This window comes from Pelobates fuscus, chromosome 10 (genome assembly GCF_036172605.1).
Source record: "Pelobates fuscus isolate aPelFus1 chromosome 10, aPelFus1.pri, whole genome shotgun sequence".
Classification (NCBI taxonomy): domain Eukaryota; kingdom Metazoa; phylum Chordata; class Amphibia; order Anura; family Pelobatidae; genus Pelobates; species Pelobates fuscus.
Genome location: NC_086326.1, coordinates 61,899,576 through 61,921,412, shown reverse-complemented (window position 1 = coordinate 61,921,412; position 21,837 = coordinate 61,899,576). Strand labels below are relative to the sequence as shown.

General features: G+C 41.0%; 1 protein-coding gene across 1 annotated transcript in view; it reads right to left on the bottom strand.

The window, feature by feature from the left end:
• PCDH15 (protocadherin related 15) overlaps nucleotides 1–21,837 on the bottom strand; it is a 1,410,242-nt gene that overhangs the window by 898,664 nt on the left and 489,741 nt on the right. Inside the window, exon 6 of the mRNA XM_063435339.1 lies at nucleotides 4,752–4,868. Coding sequence (XP_063291409.1) covers nucleotides 4,752–4,868 — 117 coding nt within the window. The remainder of the gene's footprint in view (nucleotides 1–4,751; nucleotides 4,869–21,837) is intronic.

Sequence of the window (21,837 nt, the reverse complement as noted above, 5' to 3'; positions counted from 1 at the left end):
TCTATGAAGAACGCGATTGGTCCAGCGCGAAGCCGTCCCATTGGGCCCCGCGATTTCGTCATTTTGACGAAAAAGGGGGCGCGGCCTAGCGGGGAGCTCGGCGCTGGAACGGAGGTAAGTTTTTAATATAAAAACACCGAATTTTTTTTTTTAATTAATGAAAGTTCATATAAAAGCAAGAAGGAAGGCTGGGGGACCTGTCTTTCTTGCTTTTATATGGTGACTATAGAGTCCCTTTAAGGTCAAATTGAAAGCATAGCTGACTTAGAGATTTTTTTTTTTTGTTCCAGTGAACAATCCTGCAAGTGTCATATCTACTACACCTCACTATACTAGTTATGATGTGAGGCATACGTTGGAGTTTTGCAATAGTTTGTCCTCTAACCTAGGTCCCGCCAGACACAGATAATCCTATATTCCTGGCTGTGATGACATATGGTTTCTGCAGACCTGCAGAAGACAGATGTTGATTTTCTTAGCCATTCATTGGCTAAGAACATCAGCTGATCACTCAAAGCCACTGAATTAGACTTTATGCATATGAATATGCAAATAATTGACATTAGTCAGCTTGGAACTCGGGTTCCTGGCTGAAAAATGACAACCCCAGGACCTTTCCTTAAACTACTCTTTGTTCTATATAGCCTTTCTTCTTCCAAATATCACTGCTCTGTCCTTTCAAATTCGTAATCAAACCAAACAAGACTGCCAGCTTCCCCCTCTTCTGATTGCTCTCTCTTTTCAGGTAAAATGTATAAGCCCTAATATTAAAGGAGTCAAAATTCATGATGACCACTTTAAGGTAGATAATGCAGATAATGTTCTCCTCACCTGCTCTGACACAATAACTAACTGCTATGTTCCCTTAAAATTTCTTCTTCCTATTCTACTTTGTCAGGATTTAAGCTTTACCTTGACAAATCAAAACTGCTTACAGTTAGTATCTAAGCACAGCAACTTGCTCAAAATCTTGTTCTTTCCTTCTCTTTCAAATTTGTCATTACCAGAAAACTTATGTTAGTACATTATATCATCCCAATTATATCACTCTTATTGCCAAGGTTCAGACAGATCTATAATGTAAGAGACTTGAATGAGTCCTGGATTGTGTCACGGCTACAGACGCTAGCTCCAAGTACTCACCTAAAGTTCAGCTGGGCTGATTCGCTGGAACGTCCTTTCCCAGCAAGCGGGCCGTTCTTATGGATGCCAGCTGCTGTGATACCGTGGTCCTTTGTAGCCCCATCTCCAGCGGCGTCAGGGGTCACACAGACATGCGTGCATCACCATGTCACACGTGTTTTGGAACCACATGATCTCTGCCTACCAATAGTTGTTAGGCTTAGGCTATTTAATCCCTGAATGTGTTTTCTCTTTGCCTAAGCTTGTATCTCACAGTTTTAAAACATTATAAAATGCATCAAAAACCTACTGACCATTGCTGGAAGGGCTATAACAAGACATGCACTTATATGCATCATTGGTGGTTTTGTCCTCAAATTCAACCTCATTGGTTTGCTGTTTTCTCGCTTACCTTTCAATCTGAGCAAAACCTTTCCCTTTTGACCATTGGTCTATTTCTTCCTAAACCTCAAGATTCCATCACCAGAGCTATTTTGTTCACTCCTACTACATAGAAAACTGAGATCCTCTCTAAAGGATTTTCTTTTCTCTCTTTCTTTCCTTTTCACTTCTTTTTTCATTGGAATAAAATATCAGAAGTGGTGCTAATAGCAGAGGCAGTCACGAAAGATGATCTCTTATATGACCGGTCTTATTTCATTAGGCTGATCATGATTTAAAATCCCATTCTGGAAAACGACGAAATCCAACAGATTTAGGGGACATTAACCTCATTTCCAAAGATCCAGCTGCCCATAACGACAATGGGAAGAAAAACAAAAAAGCTGAAACCAGATCGACCCAAAACAGGGGCCACCATAGGTGATTTATTCCGTCAGGCAAAAGGCTCGTGTGGACCCAATATGGCCGCCGAGCTTGAAGATTTCTCTGACTCCTCTGGTGACTACTACCCAGAGGAAACCACCTACAACTTACCCACGTTCAAGCCGCCGCAACCGAGCAAGAACCTGGGAGACTCGGAACCCGCCACGGATTCTCTGCTGAAAGCTATGCTGGGGGACCTACAGAAGGCCTTACAGACAGACATAGCACAACTGAGGGCGGACTTCACAGGCCTGGTAGGCCGCATAGATGCAGCAGAACTAACGGCCACACAACACTCACATGAACTAACGGAGCTCAGACAAGAGATAAGAGCCCTTAAACAACTGCAAGCCAAAACTGAACACTGCTTTGCAGCGCTAGAAGACTCCAGGCGACGTAACAACCTGAAAGTGAGAGGAGTCGCGGAGGTAGTCCCTACAGAAGAACTCCCACACTTTGTGAGGAGTCTCGTGGGAACCCTAATACCCACCAAACAAGCCAAATACAACGGCATAGAGGCGGCCTTCTGGATCCCTAAACCCCGAAGGGCGCCAGAAGCGGCACCCTGAGACCTCGTGGTTAGATTTTGGAACACAGCGGACAAAATGGTGCTCCTCGCAGCCCTAAAGGGCGCAGCCACCTATAGATTTGAAAATATGGACTTGTCCTTCTACGCAGACCTGTCGGGGGCAACATTGCAATGGCATAAGACCCTTCAACCATTCACCGCTCTGCTCCGGACGCACCAAATCACATACCGCTGGCGCTCACAGCGCGCACTACAGGTACTGCATGAGAACGTCGTACATCTTGTCTCAGACCTCCAAAACGCAAAGGCACTCCTGCCCACACTGGGACCACCTCCAGCGGAGCTGTATGAGAGGGAAGCCCCGGGGAACCCTGAGATAACGCACTGCTGGGACCCGGCCAAGATAACCCCATTTATCCCACAGGGAAGGGGCACAATTCAAGCTGCAACCACCACCACCGGAGCTGCAAGAAATGCGACCTAGACCATTTTCCCACATCAGTTGGTCAGCCAGAAGCGGCCCTAACCACCACACTTCCCCGCTGGAATCCCCAATGACTAAAGAGGCTCCCGGGCCTCACAACACCCACACTCACCCTGGGATTTACCTCAACAAAAAACTGGGAAAACTTATTGACTCGAGTATAAGACTAGGGTGGGAAATGCAGCAGCTACTGGTAAATTTCTAAATAAAATTAGATCCTAAAAAAATATATTAATTGAATATTTATTTACAGTGTGTGTATAATGAATGCAGTGTGTGCGTATGAGTGCAGCGTGTGTGTATGAGTGCAGTGTCTGTATGAGTGCAGCGTGTGTGTGTATGAGTGCAGCGTGTGTATGAGTGCAGCGTGTGTATGAGTGCAGTGTGTGTGTGTATGAATGCAGTGTGTGTGTGTATGAATGCAGTGTGTGTGTGTATGAATGCAGTGTGTGTGAGTGCAGTGTGTGTGTATGAGTGCAGTGTGTGTGTATGAGTGCAGTGTGTGTGTATGAGTGCAGTGTGTGTATGAATGCAGTGTGTGTATGAATGCAGTGTGTGTATGAATGCAGTGTGTGCAGGGCCGGTGCAAGGATATTTGCCCCACCCATATGTCCTGACCTCCCCTCCTCCTCCCTCAGTGGTCCTTACCTCCCCACCCCCGTGTTCCTTCACCCCCCTCCCCCAGTGGTCCTGACTCACCCCTCCCCTAGTGGTCACTACTTCCCCCTCCCCTCCCCTAGTGGTCCTTATCCCCCCCTCCCTCCCCTAGTGGTCCTTATCCCCCCCTCCCTCCCCTAGTGGTCCTTATCCCCCCCCTCCCTCCCATAGTGGTCCTTATCCCCCCCCTCCCTCCCATAGTGGTCCTTATCCCCCCCTTCCCTCCCATAGTGGTCCTTATCCCCCCCTCCCTCCCATAGTGGTCCTTATCCCCCCTCCCTCCCATAGTGGTCCTTATCCCCCCCTCCCTCCCATAGTGGTCCTTATCCCCCCCCTCCCTCCCATAGCGGTCCTTATACCCCCCCTCCCTCCCATAGTGGTCCTTATACCCCCCCTCCCTCCCATAGTGGTCCTTATACCCCCCTCCCTCCCATAGTGGTCCTTATCCCACCCCCTCCCTCCCATAGTGGTCCTTATACCCCCCCCCCCCTCCCACAGTGGTCCTTATACCCCCTTTTTTTTTTAATTATTTTTTTTATTATTATTATTTTATTTTTTTATTATTATTTCTTATTTTATTTTTTTTTCGTCCCCCCTCCCTGCTTGATACATGGCAGGGAGGGGGGCTCTCCTTCCCTGGTGGTCCAGTGGCAGTTCAGTGGGGGGGAGAGGGGGGCTGGCAGAGCTGTACTTACCTGTTCTGCAGCTCCTGTCAGCTCTCTCCTCCTCTGCGCCGTCCGTGCAGCTCCTTCTATCAGCTCACACTGTAAGTCTCGCGAGAGCCGCGGCTCTCGCGAGACTTACACTGGGAGCTGACCGAGGTGCTGAACGGACGGCGCGGAGGAGGAGAGAGCTGACAGGAGCTGCAGAACAGGTAAGTACAGCTCTGCCAGCCCCCCTCTCCCCCGGTCTGTATTATGGCAATGCAAATTGCCATAATACAGACCTTGACTCGAGTATAAGCCGAGTTGGGGTTTTTCAGCCCAAAAAATGGGCTGAAAAACTCGGCTTATACTCGAGTATATACGGTATATCTCCAGAACAGCTTTGTAACATTTGATAACAATCTGAATTCCACTACTTTATACATTTTAGCATTATTATATAAAAATATGACTATTATATCATACTTACAGTATCATTGGGATTGTATTGTATAAGATATTCAATCTGGCCATTTGGTCCATCATCAATATCGATGGCCCCAAGCACCGAGAATCCAGTAAAAATTGTTGTTCCAACTGGTGTCATCTGCAAATAAAACAAAGTACAAAATGTAACTCCACTAGAGAAAAGATATATATGTATATATATTTAAAAACGAGTAAAGAAAAAGTAATCACAATATTTAGCCGATGGAATATACATTTGTAAATAGAACAGTAAAATGCATTATTTGTGAATATTTTAGAGCATTTTGGAATCTCAGCATTGTAAGCTTCCCATGCTATATAAGCTGAATCCGTAAATGAAGCTAGAAATAAGGTGCCAGTCGGCTAAAAAGCATTGACAGAAAGATGCAACATATCTTTTCATTTCTTTGTTCTGTGTATGCTTACCAAAATATACAATGTGAGAATGTAGCCACTTAGTATAAATATGAAAAGAACTGCTGAATGAGAATATTCAAAACTTCATGAACTAGAGATATTCCATCCAATTAGCTTGTAGATGAGTTTTCGACAGATTGCAACACATATTAGACCTTGACAATATAAAACAACTCCAGGCACTTGAGAAGAGCAGAAACCAGCAAAACCTATTTGGTATAACAGTAGGAAGTCAAAGGAAAGGCTATTGTGGTTTGAAAACTGAACTCACAATGTACTCATTATGAAAAGGAGAAGACACATTTAAAATAAATATTATTTCAAATATAACTTAGGAAAATAGATTTGGATTAATATTATTATTATATTTCCACTGCCAAGTATTTGCTTTGCAAATGTTTAAAAATATAATTTGTATTTTTTTGTGTTATCTGTGTGTCCTAGAATACAGTTGACAATGAAAGGCATCTCAATATATATTATATATATTGTTCCTGACAGGTAAAACACTAAATATGTAAGGAAACAGTCGCATTCCTTAAGCTAGCACAAGAAATTGAGACATTTCACAAAGCAACACAAAAGCAAAACATGAAAAATAATACAATAATAAATAAAATGAAGACAGACGTGCTTGGAAAATTAATCAGATGGTTTGCTTATTTTTCTGTGTTGTAAACATTTAATCTAATGCAACAATTTGCAAAAGGATCAATTGTGTTATCTGTAGAAATACAGAAAATAAGCAGTAGAAAATAAGAAAGCAAATAAACTAATAGTAGTGGTCAAGGGATGGGGGCAGTGGACATTTCCTCCCTATGCCCCTAGAATATAGATGTTTGTTGGTTGCTGCCTCTTTCCCCTATTTAAGCACAGGCCACCCTGGGTTCTGTGCTCAGTTTGTTTGTGGACTCATTAGGGATCACAAGCCTCCTCTGCCTTTATTAACCCTTACCAGCATGGACTTGCCTTTGTTAACCTTTACCAGCCTTGACTTAGGTTTGTTAACCCTTATCAGAGTGGCCTTGCCTTTGTTAAACCTTGTTTGACTGGACTTGCCTTGGCTAACCCCTGTCACCCTGGGCCTGTGTTGGACCTAATGGGGAAACTTTACCTATTTTTTAAACAGCCAAAGACTCTGTACTTTTGCTTGCTGATCCTGCCTAGAATATTTACTAAGCAAATCAAAAAGGGAGTTGGGCGCACACCTGAAACACGATTTTCTCTGAAATGGTGCTGCCGTGGAGAACAAAATTGGTACATAATACAGACTAAGGAACAGTGCACACATATACAGTTTTATATTTTATAAGGCTAATTAAAATCGCCTATATCAGCAAACAAATATGGAGATTCAGTTCCACAATATGGCCATATTTTGTTAAGCCCATTACTCCTTCAAAGTACTCCAATGTCAGGGTATAAATTTTGAGCTTTACGGCAGCACCATCCTAAGAAAAGCATGTTCCATGTGTGCCCCCATTCCCTTAATTGACTGAGATCTCAGACAGAGATGGAGCAGCAGCCATGGCGAGACTAGTATTCTAGGAAACTAAAGATAAATGTATCACTTTAAAGGAAAACTCCAGTGCCAGGAAAACAATCCACTTTCCTGGCACTGCAGGTCCCCTCTCCTTCCCACCTCCCAATCCCCTGTTGCTGAAGGGGTGAAAACACCTTCAGTGACTTACCTGAGACCCAGACGATGTCACTCGGCGGTGGTTTCTTCTTGCCGCCGCTCCTCCCAGTCATTACGTCGGCCGGTGGACGAGACTGATCCCGCCCACTGGCCGGGAAGACCTAATGCATTTGTGCGGCAGTGCCGCGTATGCGCTTTAGAGCTCCCCATAGGAAAGCATTGAAAATGCTTTTCAATACTTTCCTATGGGGAATTGAGCAATGCTGGAGGTTCTCACACAGCATGAGGACGTCCTGCGACGCTCTAGCTCTGTGCTATAGAGCAGTAAGTGCCCTCTAGTGGCTGTCTAGTAGACAGCCACTAGAGGTGGAGTTAACCCTGCAAGGTAATTATTGCAGTTTATAAAAAACTGCAATAATTACACTTGCAGGGTTAAGGGTAGTGGGAGTTGGCACCCAGACCACTCCAATGGGCAGAAGTGGTCTGGGTGCCTGGAGTGTCCCTTTAATGATTTAGGTGTTGTCATTAATCTAAATAGTTGTGAAAATACTACAACCTAAGGAATACCTATTTGTATTTCTAGTATTAGAGTTTTAATTTAATAGAAGTTAACTATACATTTCAAGTGGCATATCTACATAGAAATTCTTTACTGTACAAAATTATTGTCAGTACTACTTACAGTAACAAGCAGAGCATGCAAAAGGATTTGAATATACAGCATAATGCCATTGTGATAATAGGTTTCAACATGACAATATCCTAATTATTATAATATTGCTATATAGTACTCTTTTTCTAATTGTGGATTCATCTGATCGATAGGGATTGTGACTGCAAAAAACCCTCACAATATCTCATCATAAATTATGTGATAACTTGATTGACAGCCACATCTGTCATTGTTCTCACCCAGATGGACATTATTAATCTTTTTCCCCCAATAAAGGGTTAATTTAAGCTTTAAATAAAATTTTTTACCCAATAAAGGGTTAACATAAGCTCCAAATAACATCCAATCATTGCATCCTAAATCTCATTAGTCCTACAAAATTCATAATGACCAATAACAGCGCTCTTAATCCTATTTCAAACCGGACAATTCCTCTTTCTCGGTTCCCCTTTGATGAGCCATAGGCGAAACACGCATCAGGGGTACTGACAGACGCCCAATATAAAGCTAAAAAAGGTGGGAGATAATCCGAGCCTATGGTTTAGTGCAACCACATGTAAATAAAGGTATATACATACATATATGCAACAGGATCTTGTTTGTAGATGAATATGCCCCTATCCATCGCTTAAGATATAGTGAGCATCTATATTCCACTTTTTGTCTACCGCACAATAAAGCTACCTAACAAATGTATGTACTGGCGATCAAGCTTAAATCTTGGAACCATTTGAGTTGCTATGAATCACCAATCTTTCAGGGTGCATTTTTGCAAATGAGACAGGACTAAGACTGTTCTTTGCACTACCTTAATTTCTGTTGCAATCATTTCTTAAGCTATAACCAAATACCTAAGTTGGGGGCTAAATAAGGGCCAGACTTGAGCCAAGATTTTTCCGAGATAGGCCTTTGGTTAAGGGGTGCCCTCAAAGACACTGATTAGCAAACTGCTAGGATTTTCCTTTTATTAATCCACCTATTTACTCTATTTATTACTTTTTAGACACCAACTTGAACCAATAGTTATACTAAACCTGCTCTCATCTATATTTTGGCTATAGCGTTACTAATTTAGTAACAAAAAGATTCATATTATAATAGATACAATTTATCTATAGACATTGTATTAATTGAATAACCGGTATGCTTTCAAGCTGGATTCCTTCTAAAAGCTTATTATATCTATTTCACTGAGGCTTTACAGCGAGAGGCTGCATTTTTTGTATCATTGCTTTATTTATTTAACTCTTTCTGTTTTGCAGGATTTGCTTAATATCACATCATCAAGTCCTGAGAGATTAAGAGTTAGACTCTCTAGCAAAATACTTAGTTTACTGAACCGTTGCTCTATTTACTACTCCTTGCTCTACCTTATTTGATTAACAGTATATCATTAAATCATGGCAGACTAAAAGATATACTCACTTGCTCAGTATCTATACCAAGGCTCTATGGTCAGATACTGAGTTTGATATATACTCATTTACTCAGTGTCTATACTAAGGCTCAGTATCGAGATACTGAGGTTTTCATATTGTCACTTCATTTAACTCATTATGTTCTACCAGATTTGAATAATACAATATTACCTAATCCAGTCAGATAAAGAGACAGATACGGAGTTTCTTGAATCATTGTTTCAGTAAACTCTCTTTTTTTCAGTTAGCCAGATTTGTTTTATTTTTATCACCATTTTATTAGGCAGGCAGATTAACTCACTCGCTCAGTTTCCACACTGACTCCATTATAAGACGAAGTCCATTATAAGACGAAGTCAAATCTATTTTCCATGAATATACCGTAAGTGGGGACTCTGATAAAGATTAAATATTTTTTATAAAAGAATTTTAGGTGGTGGTGGTATAATTCACTGGTGTATAATGATTTTTTATCATTCATTTAATAAAGGTTATGTTTTATATCTACATTATAATTGGGGGGAAAAAACAAAAACTTTTTTTGGTTTTCCACTGAATTGGGATCATTTGGCATCTGTTTCCTCTCCCTCTTCCTACTCCTGATTTACAAATTCTCTCTTTCATAAATTCATTTAATATAAATTTAAAAGAAGTTGAGTTTGGTGAAATAATGTACTGAGTTGGCCTCAAGTTTTCCTTCTGATTTGTAACTGCCCCTAGACAAAATATAGCTAGCCCTCATCTGACATTAGTGATACATTTATGGACTTGGTTAAGTTTGAGTTCAAGCTGTAAAAGCAACTTAGCTCTATTTTGTTTAAGTTTGGTATGCAGTTATTAAAACTAAATTTGGCCCAGGTACCATGCAGTTTCATTTTCTTCATTGGTCAATAGAAGTATTGTATTTACTGCTTTTCCAAACATAAAAACAAGAGTTTATTCTCAAAATGATTTCTAGAAAATTTAAATAAATTCCAAAACGAAGGGCAAAATTGTCAAATTGAAGAAATTATTCAATACAGTTCTATGATCTTGAACAGTTAAGTCTCCATGTTGCATTTTTTTCAGTTCACCACAATTAATATTAATAAATATATTCTAAAATACATTTTGCAAAGCGCTTTTATTAGACACTTTCAAGTGTCTTTGGAGTCTGCATTACCTAAGGGAAGAAATAGCTGCTACATAGAACAGCTTTTTTGTGAGCATGTTCCTGAGGCTTGATGAATATGATATGCATGTTGCACCCAGTGGGGACCCAATTATTAGCTCCAGCTTAGAGGTAAGAAGAACAAGGTCTACTCCTTTCCGTGACTACAATTAAATTAGTCATTACCTTATTGTCACTTGAAGCTTCATATCTTCATGTAAAAAGCAATTAAGTAGGAGTGACTTTCTAGGGAAGCATATTCTGCATTGTGATTGGACTCCAAAATATTGTAAACAGTTTGAGAAGAGTAACATTTGTCATTTTGTCTGAGGCTGCTATCCTTATGGTAATTTATTTAAGACACCACAAATATTCTAGTTCTACAATTTTAAAATACATTTTAAAGGGTATATTTAATGATAGATAGAAAACATAGAGCTGAAAAATCTAACTTGCATATGGTAGATGGAACTTCAGTCCTGATAAATTATGAAGGTGAACAAAAGTATAGGCATAAAGAGCTACATTTTAGCAGGTATTGATTACACACCTCCTGACAATGCACAATGTATTTGCATTAGTTGATTGAGTCACAATCAGTACTCTATACTTCAAGTTGCTTGGTTTTTGTGCAGTCCGAACTGAGGCACAACGTAAGTCCAGACAGTGGAGGTAAACAGTCACTTAGGGTTACTCACTAAAGTGAGAATGCAAATTAATTTCAAACTTGCGTCAATATAGCTGAACTAGAATTAATTAAATAAATACAAAGTCACTTTAAATTCCCACTGTAGTAAATAACCCTTTAGATTACACAGAGAAAACAATAACTATCCCTTACTGAGATAGTGAGTGATATACTAAAGTGCCTGAATAAAAGCAGCTCAACACAAAAAGTGGAATACCTTAATCCACAATAAAGTGCAAAATAAAAGAATAAAAAGGTATAAACAATATACCAGCGAGTAGAGCGCTATAATGAATATTAATATAAATAATGAGGGGGTATACTCACCCCTCCAACATAGTGATACAATGTGTCCAAATGTACATACAAAGTAAAACAACAAAAAGAGAGAATATAGTGCAGATGGTTTACAAAAATAAAAAATGAATAATAGTAGCAATTGGTTGAAACCACTCACGTGGGTTTGAGCCTATAAGCTATTGGCTCCGTAAGTGACTCCTTTTTGCTGTTGAGGCAGCAACACACCCCTTTATCCCAAACGATGTTCTCCCGAAGATATGGAACAAGCAGAGAGAGAGAACCTCATAGGTGGTATTGTACAGATAGTGTATACAAAATAGTGAGATAGTAATGGTTATGCTCACCTTAGACAGAGCCTTGAATTCCTGGCTCTGAGGTTTGTTGGCAATATGCTAATTTATTGGGATAGCATTCCCCACATAGTGTTCCTGGAGGCTAGAAAGGACTATATGGACTGATATAAAAAAATAACGATTTATTGTAGAGATAAAAAATAATAAAAACAATATTAAGACTTCTCAAAAGCATATAAGCTAAATGGTAGAAAGTCCAAGTATAAAAGTCCAAACTCCAGCTAAACGCGTTTCACTCTTGTATGAGCTTCCTCAGTAGCTGTGAAGTAGCCTCAGGAATCTTAGCCTCAGTAGCCTCAGGAATCTAACTAAGTGTTCTAAAGTTAATTCGGATCCTCCCTTTGTCTAATCTATAGTCTAACCCTTTAGATTAGACTTTATTAAAAAAATGAGGGAAAGTGTCTATGCCTGTGTATGATGGATAGAGTGGTGGGCTTCTGGAGTGTGCATCTACATAAGGTGGTTTCTATGGATAATTTGTGCCAACAGTGGAATATTGAAACATTTAAAGTTGTTAATGAGATAGAACTGTAGTAATTCTTAGATTTTCTAAGCAACAAGGGACACTTTTTTTAAGGGTATTGAGTGTTAATTTTAACGCATTTTTTCCACTATGAAGTGCTATGAATTACCATCAAAGATTCATAAATATATATTGAGATCTTAGTGCATATCACCCTATAAGCGAAGGATATTAAACGGATTGTTTTGTTAAACATTATATATTCTGATGAAGTTTTAAAGGCCCACTGAATACACCACAAACATACATTTAAGATAGATTTTTTTTTTTTAATTCTTTATTTTTGGTTTGTTTGCATGAGGTATAATACATATGTGCTGGTATTGCCACGATAGCAGTGACCGGCTACTTGAAAGTGCCATAGATGTGGCATTGTACAAGATTGTTATACATGTTCACTTTAGGTAAAACTTTAGCATACAAGGTAAACGGCTAGATTGGCACGTCAGCAGTGTAGGTGTGAAGGGGGGGCCTCTCAGTCAGTTGTCCCTATGTGTCAGGGCCTTGATCCGTCTGGAGTGAATTCCCCTATGTGCGTCCAAGGTTTCGTCGGCGTTGTGCTGCTCATGGTGGGTTTCGTTGTATGAAGGTTGTGTGGCTGCCTTTTCTAGATTAACGTGGGTATTGGCGTTTGGGTAGTTTGTTGTGTGTGTCTTGCGCGTGGTGGTGAGGGCCGTTACGTCGGCTTAGTAAGGGCTCCTTTCCGTCCGTCTCCCTCCACGAGTCACTACAGGGTTTCCTGTGCCTAAATGCCTACCTTCTCAGCGCGGATGTATTTGTGCGTGGTATAACGTCGGCGGGCCTGGTTATGGCTCGTCTGATAGCTTGTTAGTGTGTAGTCGTGTGAGTGTTGTAAGGGAGCAGGATTAGGTTTGAAAGCCTTTGGTAAATGTTAAACAAGCAACAGAAAATAAAATAAAAATGAACGTTAGCAAACACTGAAGTTGTGGTTTTTAAGTCCATAGGGATCTCGTGCGGTGTTCTCTCTCGTTCCGACCATTGTAATGGGGTTATTGCTGTTGCGGTTTACTCCGCTTCTTCTCCGCTCCGGTGCTGTTCCCCTGTTCTGCTTCTCCTCCGGTCGCGCCCAGGGCCTCCCTTCTCTCCATCTCAGAGGGCAGTGCCTGTAGTCGCTGCAGGTCTTGTAGGAATTTTGTGGGATCATCCTCCGCTGTCAGGGAGAGGACCGTGTCTTTGAGGGTCACCACCAATGTGCCCATTGTTCCCCAGTGGTATCGGATACCTTGCTCTCTCAGTTGGCTGGTTATGGGTGCGAGCTTTCTTCTCTCCATCAGGGTGGTGAATGGGAGGTCATCGAAGACTCTGATTTTCTGGAGTGGGTCATAAGTGTCACCTTAACGGAGACATCTCGAGTGATGGCAATAATGTCTCTAGGGGCATCTGCTGGGGCGGTCGGTGCCTTACGGATTCTAAAGGCTGCCGTTATCGGCCGTGCCTCTCCGTCTCTCTTTGCCCCCATGGACTCCGCGACTTCATTAGTGAACTCTAGTAAGGCTTCCGGGCCTACTTCTTCTGGGGCTCCCCGGATGCGCACATTCCTTCTTCGGTGGCGTGTTTCCATGGAGGTGACCGTACGGGTAAGGCTTTGAATTTTGTGCGATAGCGTCTCCATCTTTATTCTTGTCTCCGTGAGTAAGGAGTTTCTGTGTTGTTCATCCTTTTCTACTGCGCCTAGGCGCGTCTGTATGCTGGTTATCTCCCGCTGCACGCCGGCCAGGTCGGATTTCCATACCTCCCGCAGGTCCACTAGTAGCCGTTTGATGTCGCCTTTTGTGGATGGCGAATCATCCGAGTCAGAGTCGTTTGGTAAGTACACTGCGGTGGCCTGTCGTGTGGGTCGGGAATCCTCCTCCTCATTCGATGTGTCCGATTCGCTGGTGCTTCTTGTTCCCTCCGGCGCCATTTTAGGCTGCGGTGTGCGCTGTGGCCTATCGAAGGAGCGCCTAATGTCTGGTTGAAGGGAACCCTCCGAGCGGGTGAGTTTTTTATTTTTCCGCCCCATCTCTCTGTGGGGGGTTGGCACCGGTTTCGGCTTTTTGTGTCTCGCTTTTGTGGCAATTTAGTGCGTTTTAAGGTGTTGAGAGCCGGAGCTCCACACAAACACCTTAAGATAGATTTTTAAAGAAATGACAGGTCTTGTTTTTCTATTTCTGCGGGGGATAACAGCACAGAATAGACCATAAAATACAAATAAAATAATAATTCTTATTAACTGTTCAATAATGATGGCAAGTCTTAAGGAAAAGAGTACAACATGACCTGACCTTAGTGGTTTTCAAAATATGTAGTTGGAAGTATATTTCATACCATATTTTAAAGCATTAAACTTTTTTCAGGTCAGATTTTGAAATGTATCATTTCAAAATTACAAGCTGGAGTAGGTTGACAGTTTCCTTTCTATTTGAAAACAGTCCATTCTCACACAAAATACTTACATGCACACAAACACATATCTCTCTTTATATATATATATATATATATATATATATATATATATATATACACACACACACACACATATATATATATGTATATATATACATACACACACACACACAGATAGACACACACACACGTAAATAAAATCAAATAAAGTTGGAAACATCACTATACCAAGGATCTCTTCTGGTACTTCCAAAAGGCAGCTTTGCCCCCCGGCCTGCCAACCCCCTCCCACCCCCGCTCCCTAGAAAAAACTGCAAGGCTTTAGCAACTGAGCCACATATATCTGGCTCTTCCTTTGTGAGTTTGCATTCTTTCTAATTTAAAACATTTCTTTCTTAAACATTGCATATTGTTTTTTAAATTGTCTTGGAGGTTTTTACCAATACTATAGAGTGATCTGAATAATATTTAAAAGGTATAAAAGTGTGTAACACTTTTTTATATATTTAAAGAGACACAACTTATTTTATTTTGTATTTTTTAACATAGGTAAGCATCAATAACAGGATATAGCAATATATAGCATACATCAGGCTAATGTTAAGTTGCAATTTTTTTTTGTTTGTTAGAAGAGATCAAGAGCTATCAGACAAGACGGGGAGAGAAAAATAAATATTGGATAATAAAACTGTAAAGATTATCAAGAGAGATACACCGCTGAATGTCATACAATTATCTACTGCAGAAGGTCAATTTGAGCAGTTACAAAATAGAAGAGAATGGGTATGTATAACTTTATGGTCTGTGAAATAAACTATAAAACAGCCTAGCTGCAGATCGGCTAGTGGCCCACAGAGTCTATGTCTGCAGAGGGAGAGTTCCTGTCTCTGCCATCGCCAGCCTCTCCGAGGGTTGTCATCCACTGTGCCCAGGCACCTATCCAGAAGAAAAAAGGGGGGAGATGGAAGCATTTAGGGAAACACTCTAAAGTGGGGTTAACCCACAAAGACTACCAAGGTAGTGAAGACGAACATGGACCAATTGAGTGCCCTAAGTAAAATTAAAATTTTACTTTTATTAGGTAGGTGTCAGGGTACCTGAAGCCTCTACCTCCGAAAGAGGTAGAGACTTAGTAGTTTACTCCTCCAGCAGGTCGGCTTCCTCCATCCCTCGCGGCTCCCCTAGACACTCTCACGCCGGCCGCGAGGGATCCGTCTCATTTTATGACGTCACGCACGCTGCCCGACGTCATGACGTCAGTCCGGACCGATCTGTCACTCAAGTGACTGGAAGCCACTCAGGACTCGTTGGAGGCGGGTATACTCACTGTAACCAGGGTATTTAAACCTGTTTCTCCCATTCACTCATTGCCCTGTAGTGGTTCTAGCCTGTCTAGTCACACAGTGCTCTGGCGATTTCAGTTATTCCTTTGGTTCCGACCCGGCTAGTTTGACTTACTCTGTTTCCCTCTGGTATCCTTGACCCGGCTTGTTCCTCGCTCACCTGTCCTCTCGTTCCCTCGACCTCAGCTTGTTTCTGACCATTCTCTTTACTCTCCGTACGTTAGTCCGGCCATTCTAAGGTCCGGTATACGTACCCTGTCCTGTTTGTACTTTGCGTGTTGGATCCCTGTCCCGATACTGACATTACGACAGGGCCAATGGATCCTGCAGGTACAAACAGTCAGGTTGGTCCCTCTGATTCCAGGTTTGACGCCATGGAACACAGAATGGACCAGATGGCACTAGCACTACAGGCGCTATTATCTCGTGCCAATAACCCACCTGAGGAGATCCGTACTACTTCCATCTCTCCTGTAAGTTCTGGTCTAGAGGTAGCCACTGTAGGTGCCTCTTCCCGTATTACCCCACCTGTACGTTATTGTGGTTCACCGGAGAAGTGTCGTGGTTTTTTGAACCAGATTAGTATCCACTTCGAACTACAACCTCGCTCCTATCCCACAGATAGGGCGAAAGTTGGATTTATTATCACCCTACTCATTGAGAAAGCTCTGAGATGGGCCAACCCACTATGGGAGAATGATAACCCATTGGTATATAATTATAATGCCTTTGTAGCTGCATTTAGAAGAACTTTTGACCCTCCTGGTAGGAAGGTTAATGCAGCCAGATTACTGTTGCGCCTGAGACAGGAGAACCGAACACTTGTGGATTATGCACTAGAGTTCAGGTCTCTGGCGGCAGAAGTCAAGTGGAATGAGCAGGCTTATATAGATGTATTTTTGAACGGGCTATCAGATATTATCCTTGATGAGGTTGCTACTAGGGAGCTTCCTGAGAATTTAGAGGACTTAATTTCGTTCATTTCTCGTATTGATTTGCGTTTAAGAGAGAGACAGAACACTAGAGAGAGGAACTTCAGACCTGCCTTTAAATTAGCCCCTACATTTCAAAGTCCTGATTCCAATACCTCACTGTATCCTGAACCTATGCAGATAGGCAATACTCGCCTCTCTGAAGAGGAGAGGCAGTACAGGAGAAGGGAGGGTTTATGTATGCATTGTGGAGCCAGAGGTCATTTGCGTCTGAATTGTCCTACTCGCTCGGGAAACGCCCGCACCTAAGTTTCTCTAGAGGACAGGCCTTGGGTGTTTCTATTTTGTCCTCTACGCATAATTATAAAGATCACAGGCTTCTGCTACCAATTTCTTTAACGTGGGAGAAGGGAATGCTAAAGACCATGGCCTTGATAGATTCCGGAGCTGCTGAGAATTTTATCGACCAAGTCTTTGCTACTAAACACACTATCCCATCCCAGTTAAGGGATACACCCTTGGCCGTTGAGGCCATAGATGGTAGACCTTTACTTGAGCCTGTTATCTCTCGTGAGACTATACCCATTAACTTAACTATTGGTATCTTACATGAGGAGAACTTATCACTTATGCTCATTTCATCTCCTTCTGTTCCCATAGTCCTGGGCTACCCATGGTTAAAGAGACATAACCCTATTATCGATTGGGAATTAGGGGAGATAATCTCATGGGGCCAGGGTTGTCAGGAGAGGTGTTTACGCAGGGTGTCTCCATTGGCTATGATTAACACACCAGATAGTTCTACCGAGTCTACAGGGAGACAGATACCTCCTCTGTACATAGACTTAAAAGCAGTGTTCGATAAGAAGAACGCTGATACACTACCCCCACACAGGACCTTTGATTGTAAAATTAATCTTTTGCCCGGCACCATGCCCCCCAGGGGTAATGTATATCCTCTATCCATTAAAGAGAATTCTGTTTTAGAGGAGTATATTCAGGAGAATTTAGACAAGGGATTCATTAGGAGATCCTCTTCTCCCGCCGGGGCTGGATTTTTTTTTTGTTAAAAAGAAGGATGGCTCACTCAGACCATGTATTGATTACCGAGGTTTGAATAAAATAACCATTAGGAATGCCTATCCGATCCCCTTGATTACCGAGCTCTTTGATCGGCTAAAAGGTTCTAAGATTTTCACCAAGTTGGACCTCAGAGGGGCATATAACTTGGTGAGAATTCAACAAGGTCACGAGTGGAAGACTGCGTTTAATACCCGCTACGGGCATTATGAGTACACGGTCATGCCTTTTGGCCTTTGTAACGCACCGGCAGTATTCCAGGATCTGATTAACGAAGTTCTTAGGGAATTTCAATAGGATTGTGTTATTGTATACCTGGATGACATTCTCATACACTCTAGAGAGATTGAGACCCACCATAGACAAGTCAGAAAGGTATTACACAAACTTCTACAACACGACTTATACTGCAAATTGGAGAAATGCAGCTTTGACCAGACCCAGATAGATTTTCTTGGATACGTGATTTCTGGGGAAGGCTTTAAGATGGATCCTGACAAACTCCAGTCTATTCTAGATTGGCCATTGCCTAAGGGACTCAAGGCTATCCAGAGGTTTATTGGGTTCTCCAATTATTATAGGCGCTTCATTAAGGGTTACTATTCTATTATTGCACCTATTACCAATATGACCAAACAAGGGGCTGATACTAAGACTTGGTCTACTGAAGCTCTCGTTGCTTTCAAAAATCTCAAAGAACTTTTTGCTTCTGCTCCAATATTAGTCCATCCTGATACGTCCTTGCCGTTCCTACTTGAGGTCGATGCCTCTGAGACAGGAGTAGGTGCCGTTCTCTCACAAAGGTTGGGGGTGGATAAACCGTTACATCCTTGTGTTTTTTTTTCCAAGAAACGTTCTGGGACTGAAAGCAGGTATGACATCGGAGACAGGGAATTGTTAGCAGTCATTAAAGCCTTGAAAGAGTGGAGACATCTATTGGAGGGCACCTTACATCCGGTTACTATTTTGACGGACCACAAGAACTTGTCCTATATTGGGGAGGCTAAGCGTTTGTCCTCTAGGCAAGCTCGTTGGTCCTTATTCCTGACTCATTTCAATTATGTGCTTACTTACAGACCTGGCTCTAAGAACTCTAAGGCCGATGCTTTGTCTCGACAATATGAACCTTTCACTGTATCTGAACCGATTCTCTCTTCTATAGTTCCTAAATGCAAGATTGTTGCTAATACGAATCTCAGGATTCATTCCCCGTTACTGGCCGAGATCATTAAGCTGCAACATCTAGCACCTAAACAGACTCCTGAGGGTCGACATTTCGTTCCTCCTACTCTTCAACTGGAGCTGTTGCAATGTTTCCATAACAGCAAGATGGCGGGACATCCTGGTATCCGCAAGACGTATGCGTTGATTTCTAAAGACTTCTGGTGGCCTGCTTTACGTAAAGATACTAAAGATTTCATCGCTGCGTGTGAAGTGTGTACTAAGACCAAACAACCTCATACGCTCCCAAGTGGATTCCTGCATCCCTTAGAGGTACCAGAGAAACCATGGTCTTGTTTGGCCATGGACTTTATTGTCGATCTACCTATCTCTAAAAAACAGACTGTTATCCTCACCGTGGTTGACAGATTCACCAAGATGGCCCACTCATTCACCAAGATGGCTGTTTCTCCCATTCACTCATTGCCCTGTCGTGGTTCTAGCCTGTCTAGTCACACAGTGCTCTGGCGATTTCAGTTATTCCTTTGGTTCCGACCCGGCTAGTTTGACTTACTCTGTTTCCCTCTGGTATCCTTGACCCGGCTTGTTCCTCGCTCACCTGTCCTCTCGTTCCCTCGACCTCGGCTTGTTTCTGACCATTCTCTTTACTCTCCGTACGTTAGTCCGGCCATTCTAAGGTCCGGTATACGTACCCTGTCCTGTTTGTACTTTGCGTGTTGGATCCCTGTCCCGATCCTGACAGTAGGTTAAAAAATATATATATACATACTATGTACATGCAAAAATAATATATAAACCTATGTACAAACAAGAATTGTATATAATAGCAAGGTTATAACCTCTGTAATTAAGAGCTAGATATAGCGTAGTGGTACTATATTAAGTCTGTGCGTAAAGCAAGTAAAATATAGTAGAAAAAACACGGAGTATAGTTATAACTACTGCAGTGCATACAATAGTTAGTGCAGCGTTATACTAACGTTCTTAAACGCTGTGATACATATAAGTAACAATTATGTAGCCAAAACAGAGGACCTGTTCAGAAGTTTTCAGTGTGCCTCTGGTATCCCAGACCTGCAACAAATCAATGTTGCAATTGTGGTCTGCTGTGGTATGAAGCTATCGTATACGGCTATACAGTGAACGTTACAGACACTGACGTGATCAAAAATCAAAATGCAAGAAAATCACTCTAAGTATCGCCAATAGGATCAGTTGGCTGATATAAAAGAGTACTAAAAGGGGTCTGATTTATGGAAATACGGTGGGCTTAATGGTAAAGCCCTAAGTGCAAAAAATAGCAAATATCTAAGGTGACGGTTAGCAATTCATCACCGTTATTCAGAGAGTCTCAGAGGGGAATAAAACCACGCCCATAAATCACCCTATGCTAACAGTATACAATAACAGGATGTCTAGGGGACATCGGTGATTCCTCGCTACCTTGCGCTGTGGGCTTTTTTTTTCATGTGTCCTGATGAAAGCTCTGACCGGGAGCTGAAACGTTGACAGTCTTGGATTCATACAATAAATTGGTTGAAGAAAGCCTAGAGTGCCGGTATTTTTTTGATTTATCTGTATCTATCTGACTTGGCACCGGGTATTTAATTGTTTTTCAGTTGGAGTGCAGGAGTTTTATTTCATTTTATATATATATATATATATATATATATATATATATATATATTTATCAACTGTATGTACCATATGCACACGTGAGTGTGTTGCTAGAATGTTTTTGTCTGCTAGTGTACTTTTATGTATATATGTTAATGTGCATTTAAAAAAAGTGCATTGCTATTTGCATTAATGTAAGGAGTAAATTTTGTTACTCCTACTCTATAAAAAACAGACTTACTTAAGAGGCACATGTAGACACCTGCAAACAAAATAGTTCACTTTGTTAAACTATTTGTAATATGCATTTATTTACGGTGTCTCTTATTGTCTACTGTGATCATAATATTGTTAAAACATACATATTTATATATTGGTATATTATTTTAGATCAATACATATTTGAGTTTTAAATAAATATGGAAAACAGATTACTTTATGAACCAATTTACATTTATATACATACTCCTTTCACATAACACATTTGTGAAAATATAGTTTTTTATATATATATATATATATATATATATATTAATGGGGCTTAGACAATTTTGAATATTTTCGTGCACACCAACAATAGTGGATTGTATATTAATAATGGTTAACTGTTAAAATTGAAAAAAAAATGGTAACCCCAACAACCCCCCACATGAAATGGCCAACCAATGTATTAAGGACACCGCTAAAAATTTAAAATGTAGTGCTTCTCACAAGACTTCATAAAACATATTCTTTTAACCTACCATCTTGTAATTCAGGACAAAATCAAAGGACATTATCCTAATTAACTCACAACTAAAGCACTTTCATTTTCAACCCTTCTCCTATCTCATTTTTTAAGCACCTACTATACCTTTCATCTTCATCTATTTTATTGTGGTTTTTGCAACACTGATGTTATCACATCTGGAAAATATTTACATTTTTCCTTCCTCAAAACTCCATCTTTTTAAGAGACTGTGCAATTCACAGGTCTGGAAAGCATAAATTAGATTGCCTCTACTACAATGACAGAAGAGAGAGTTAGAACATTAATACATTAATACATTATAGCCTCAGTTGTTTTGATGATTTATACAAATTTAATGATTGAATTTAAGCTGTACATTGTACACTCTCAAACGACTCACAAAGATTTCTGTCTTAACTTCTTTAATGAAAATATCACTACTACTGATTTGTTCACTTGTAGTAAAAAAAAAAAAAAGTGGCCCAAACAAACATACATTGGAAAGTATTATGACTGAAAGAGATAACTACATTACAAACTGAGATTTTTTTCTATCCCCTCCCGTTTTCTATAACATAGAATCTCAATCCAATGTTCAATGTAAAACTTTTCTTTTTAATTGGAGTTTTTAATGAG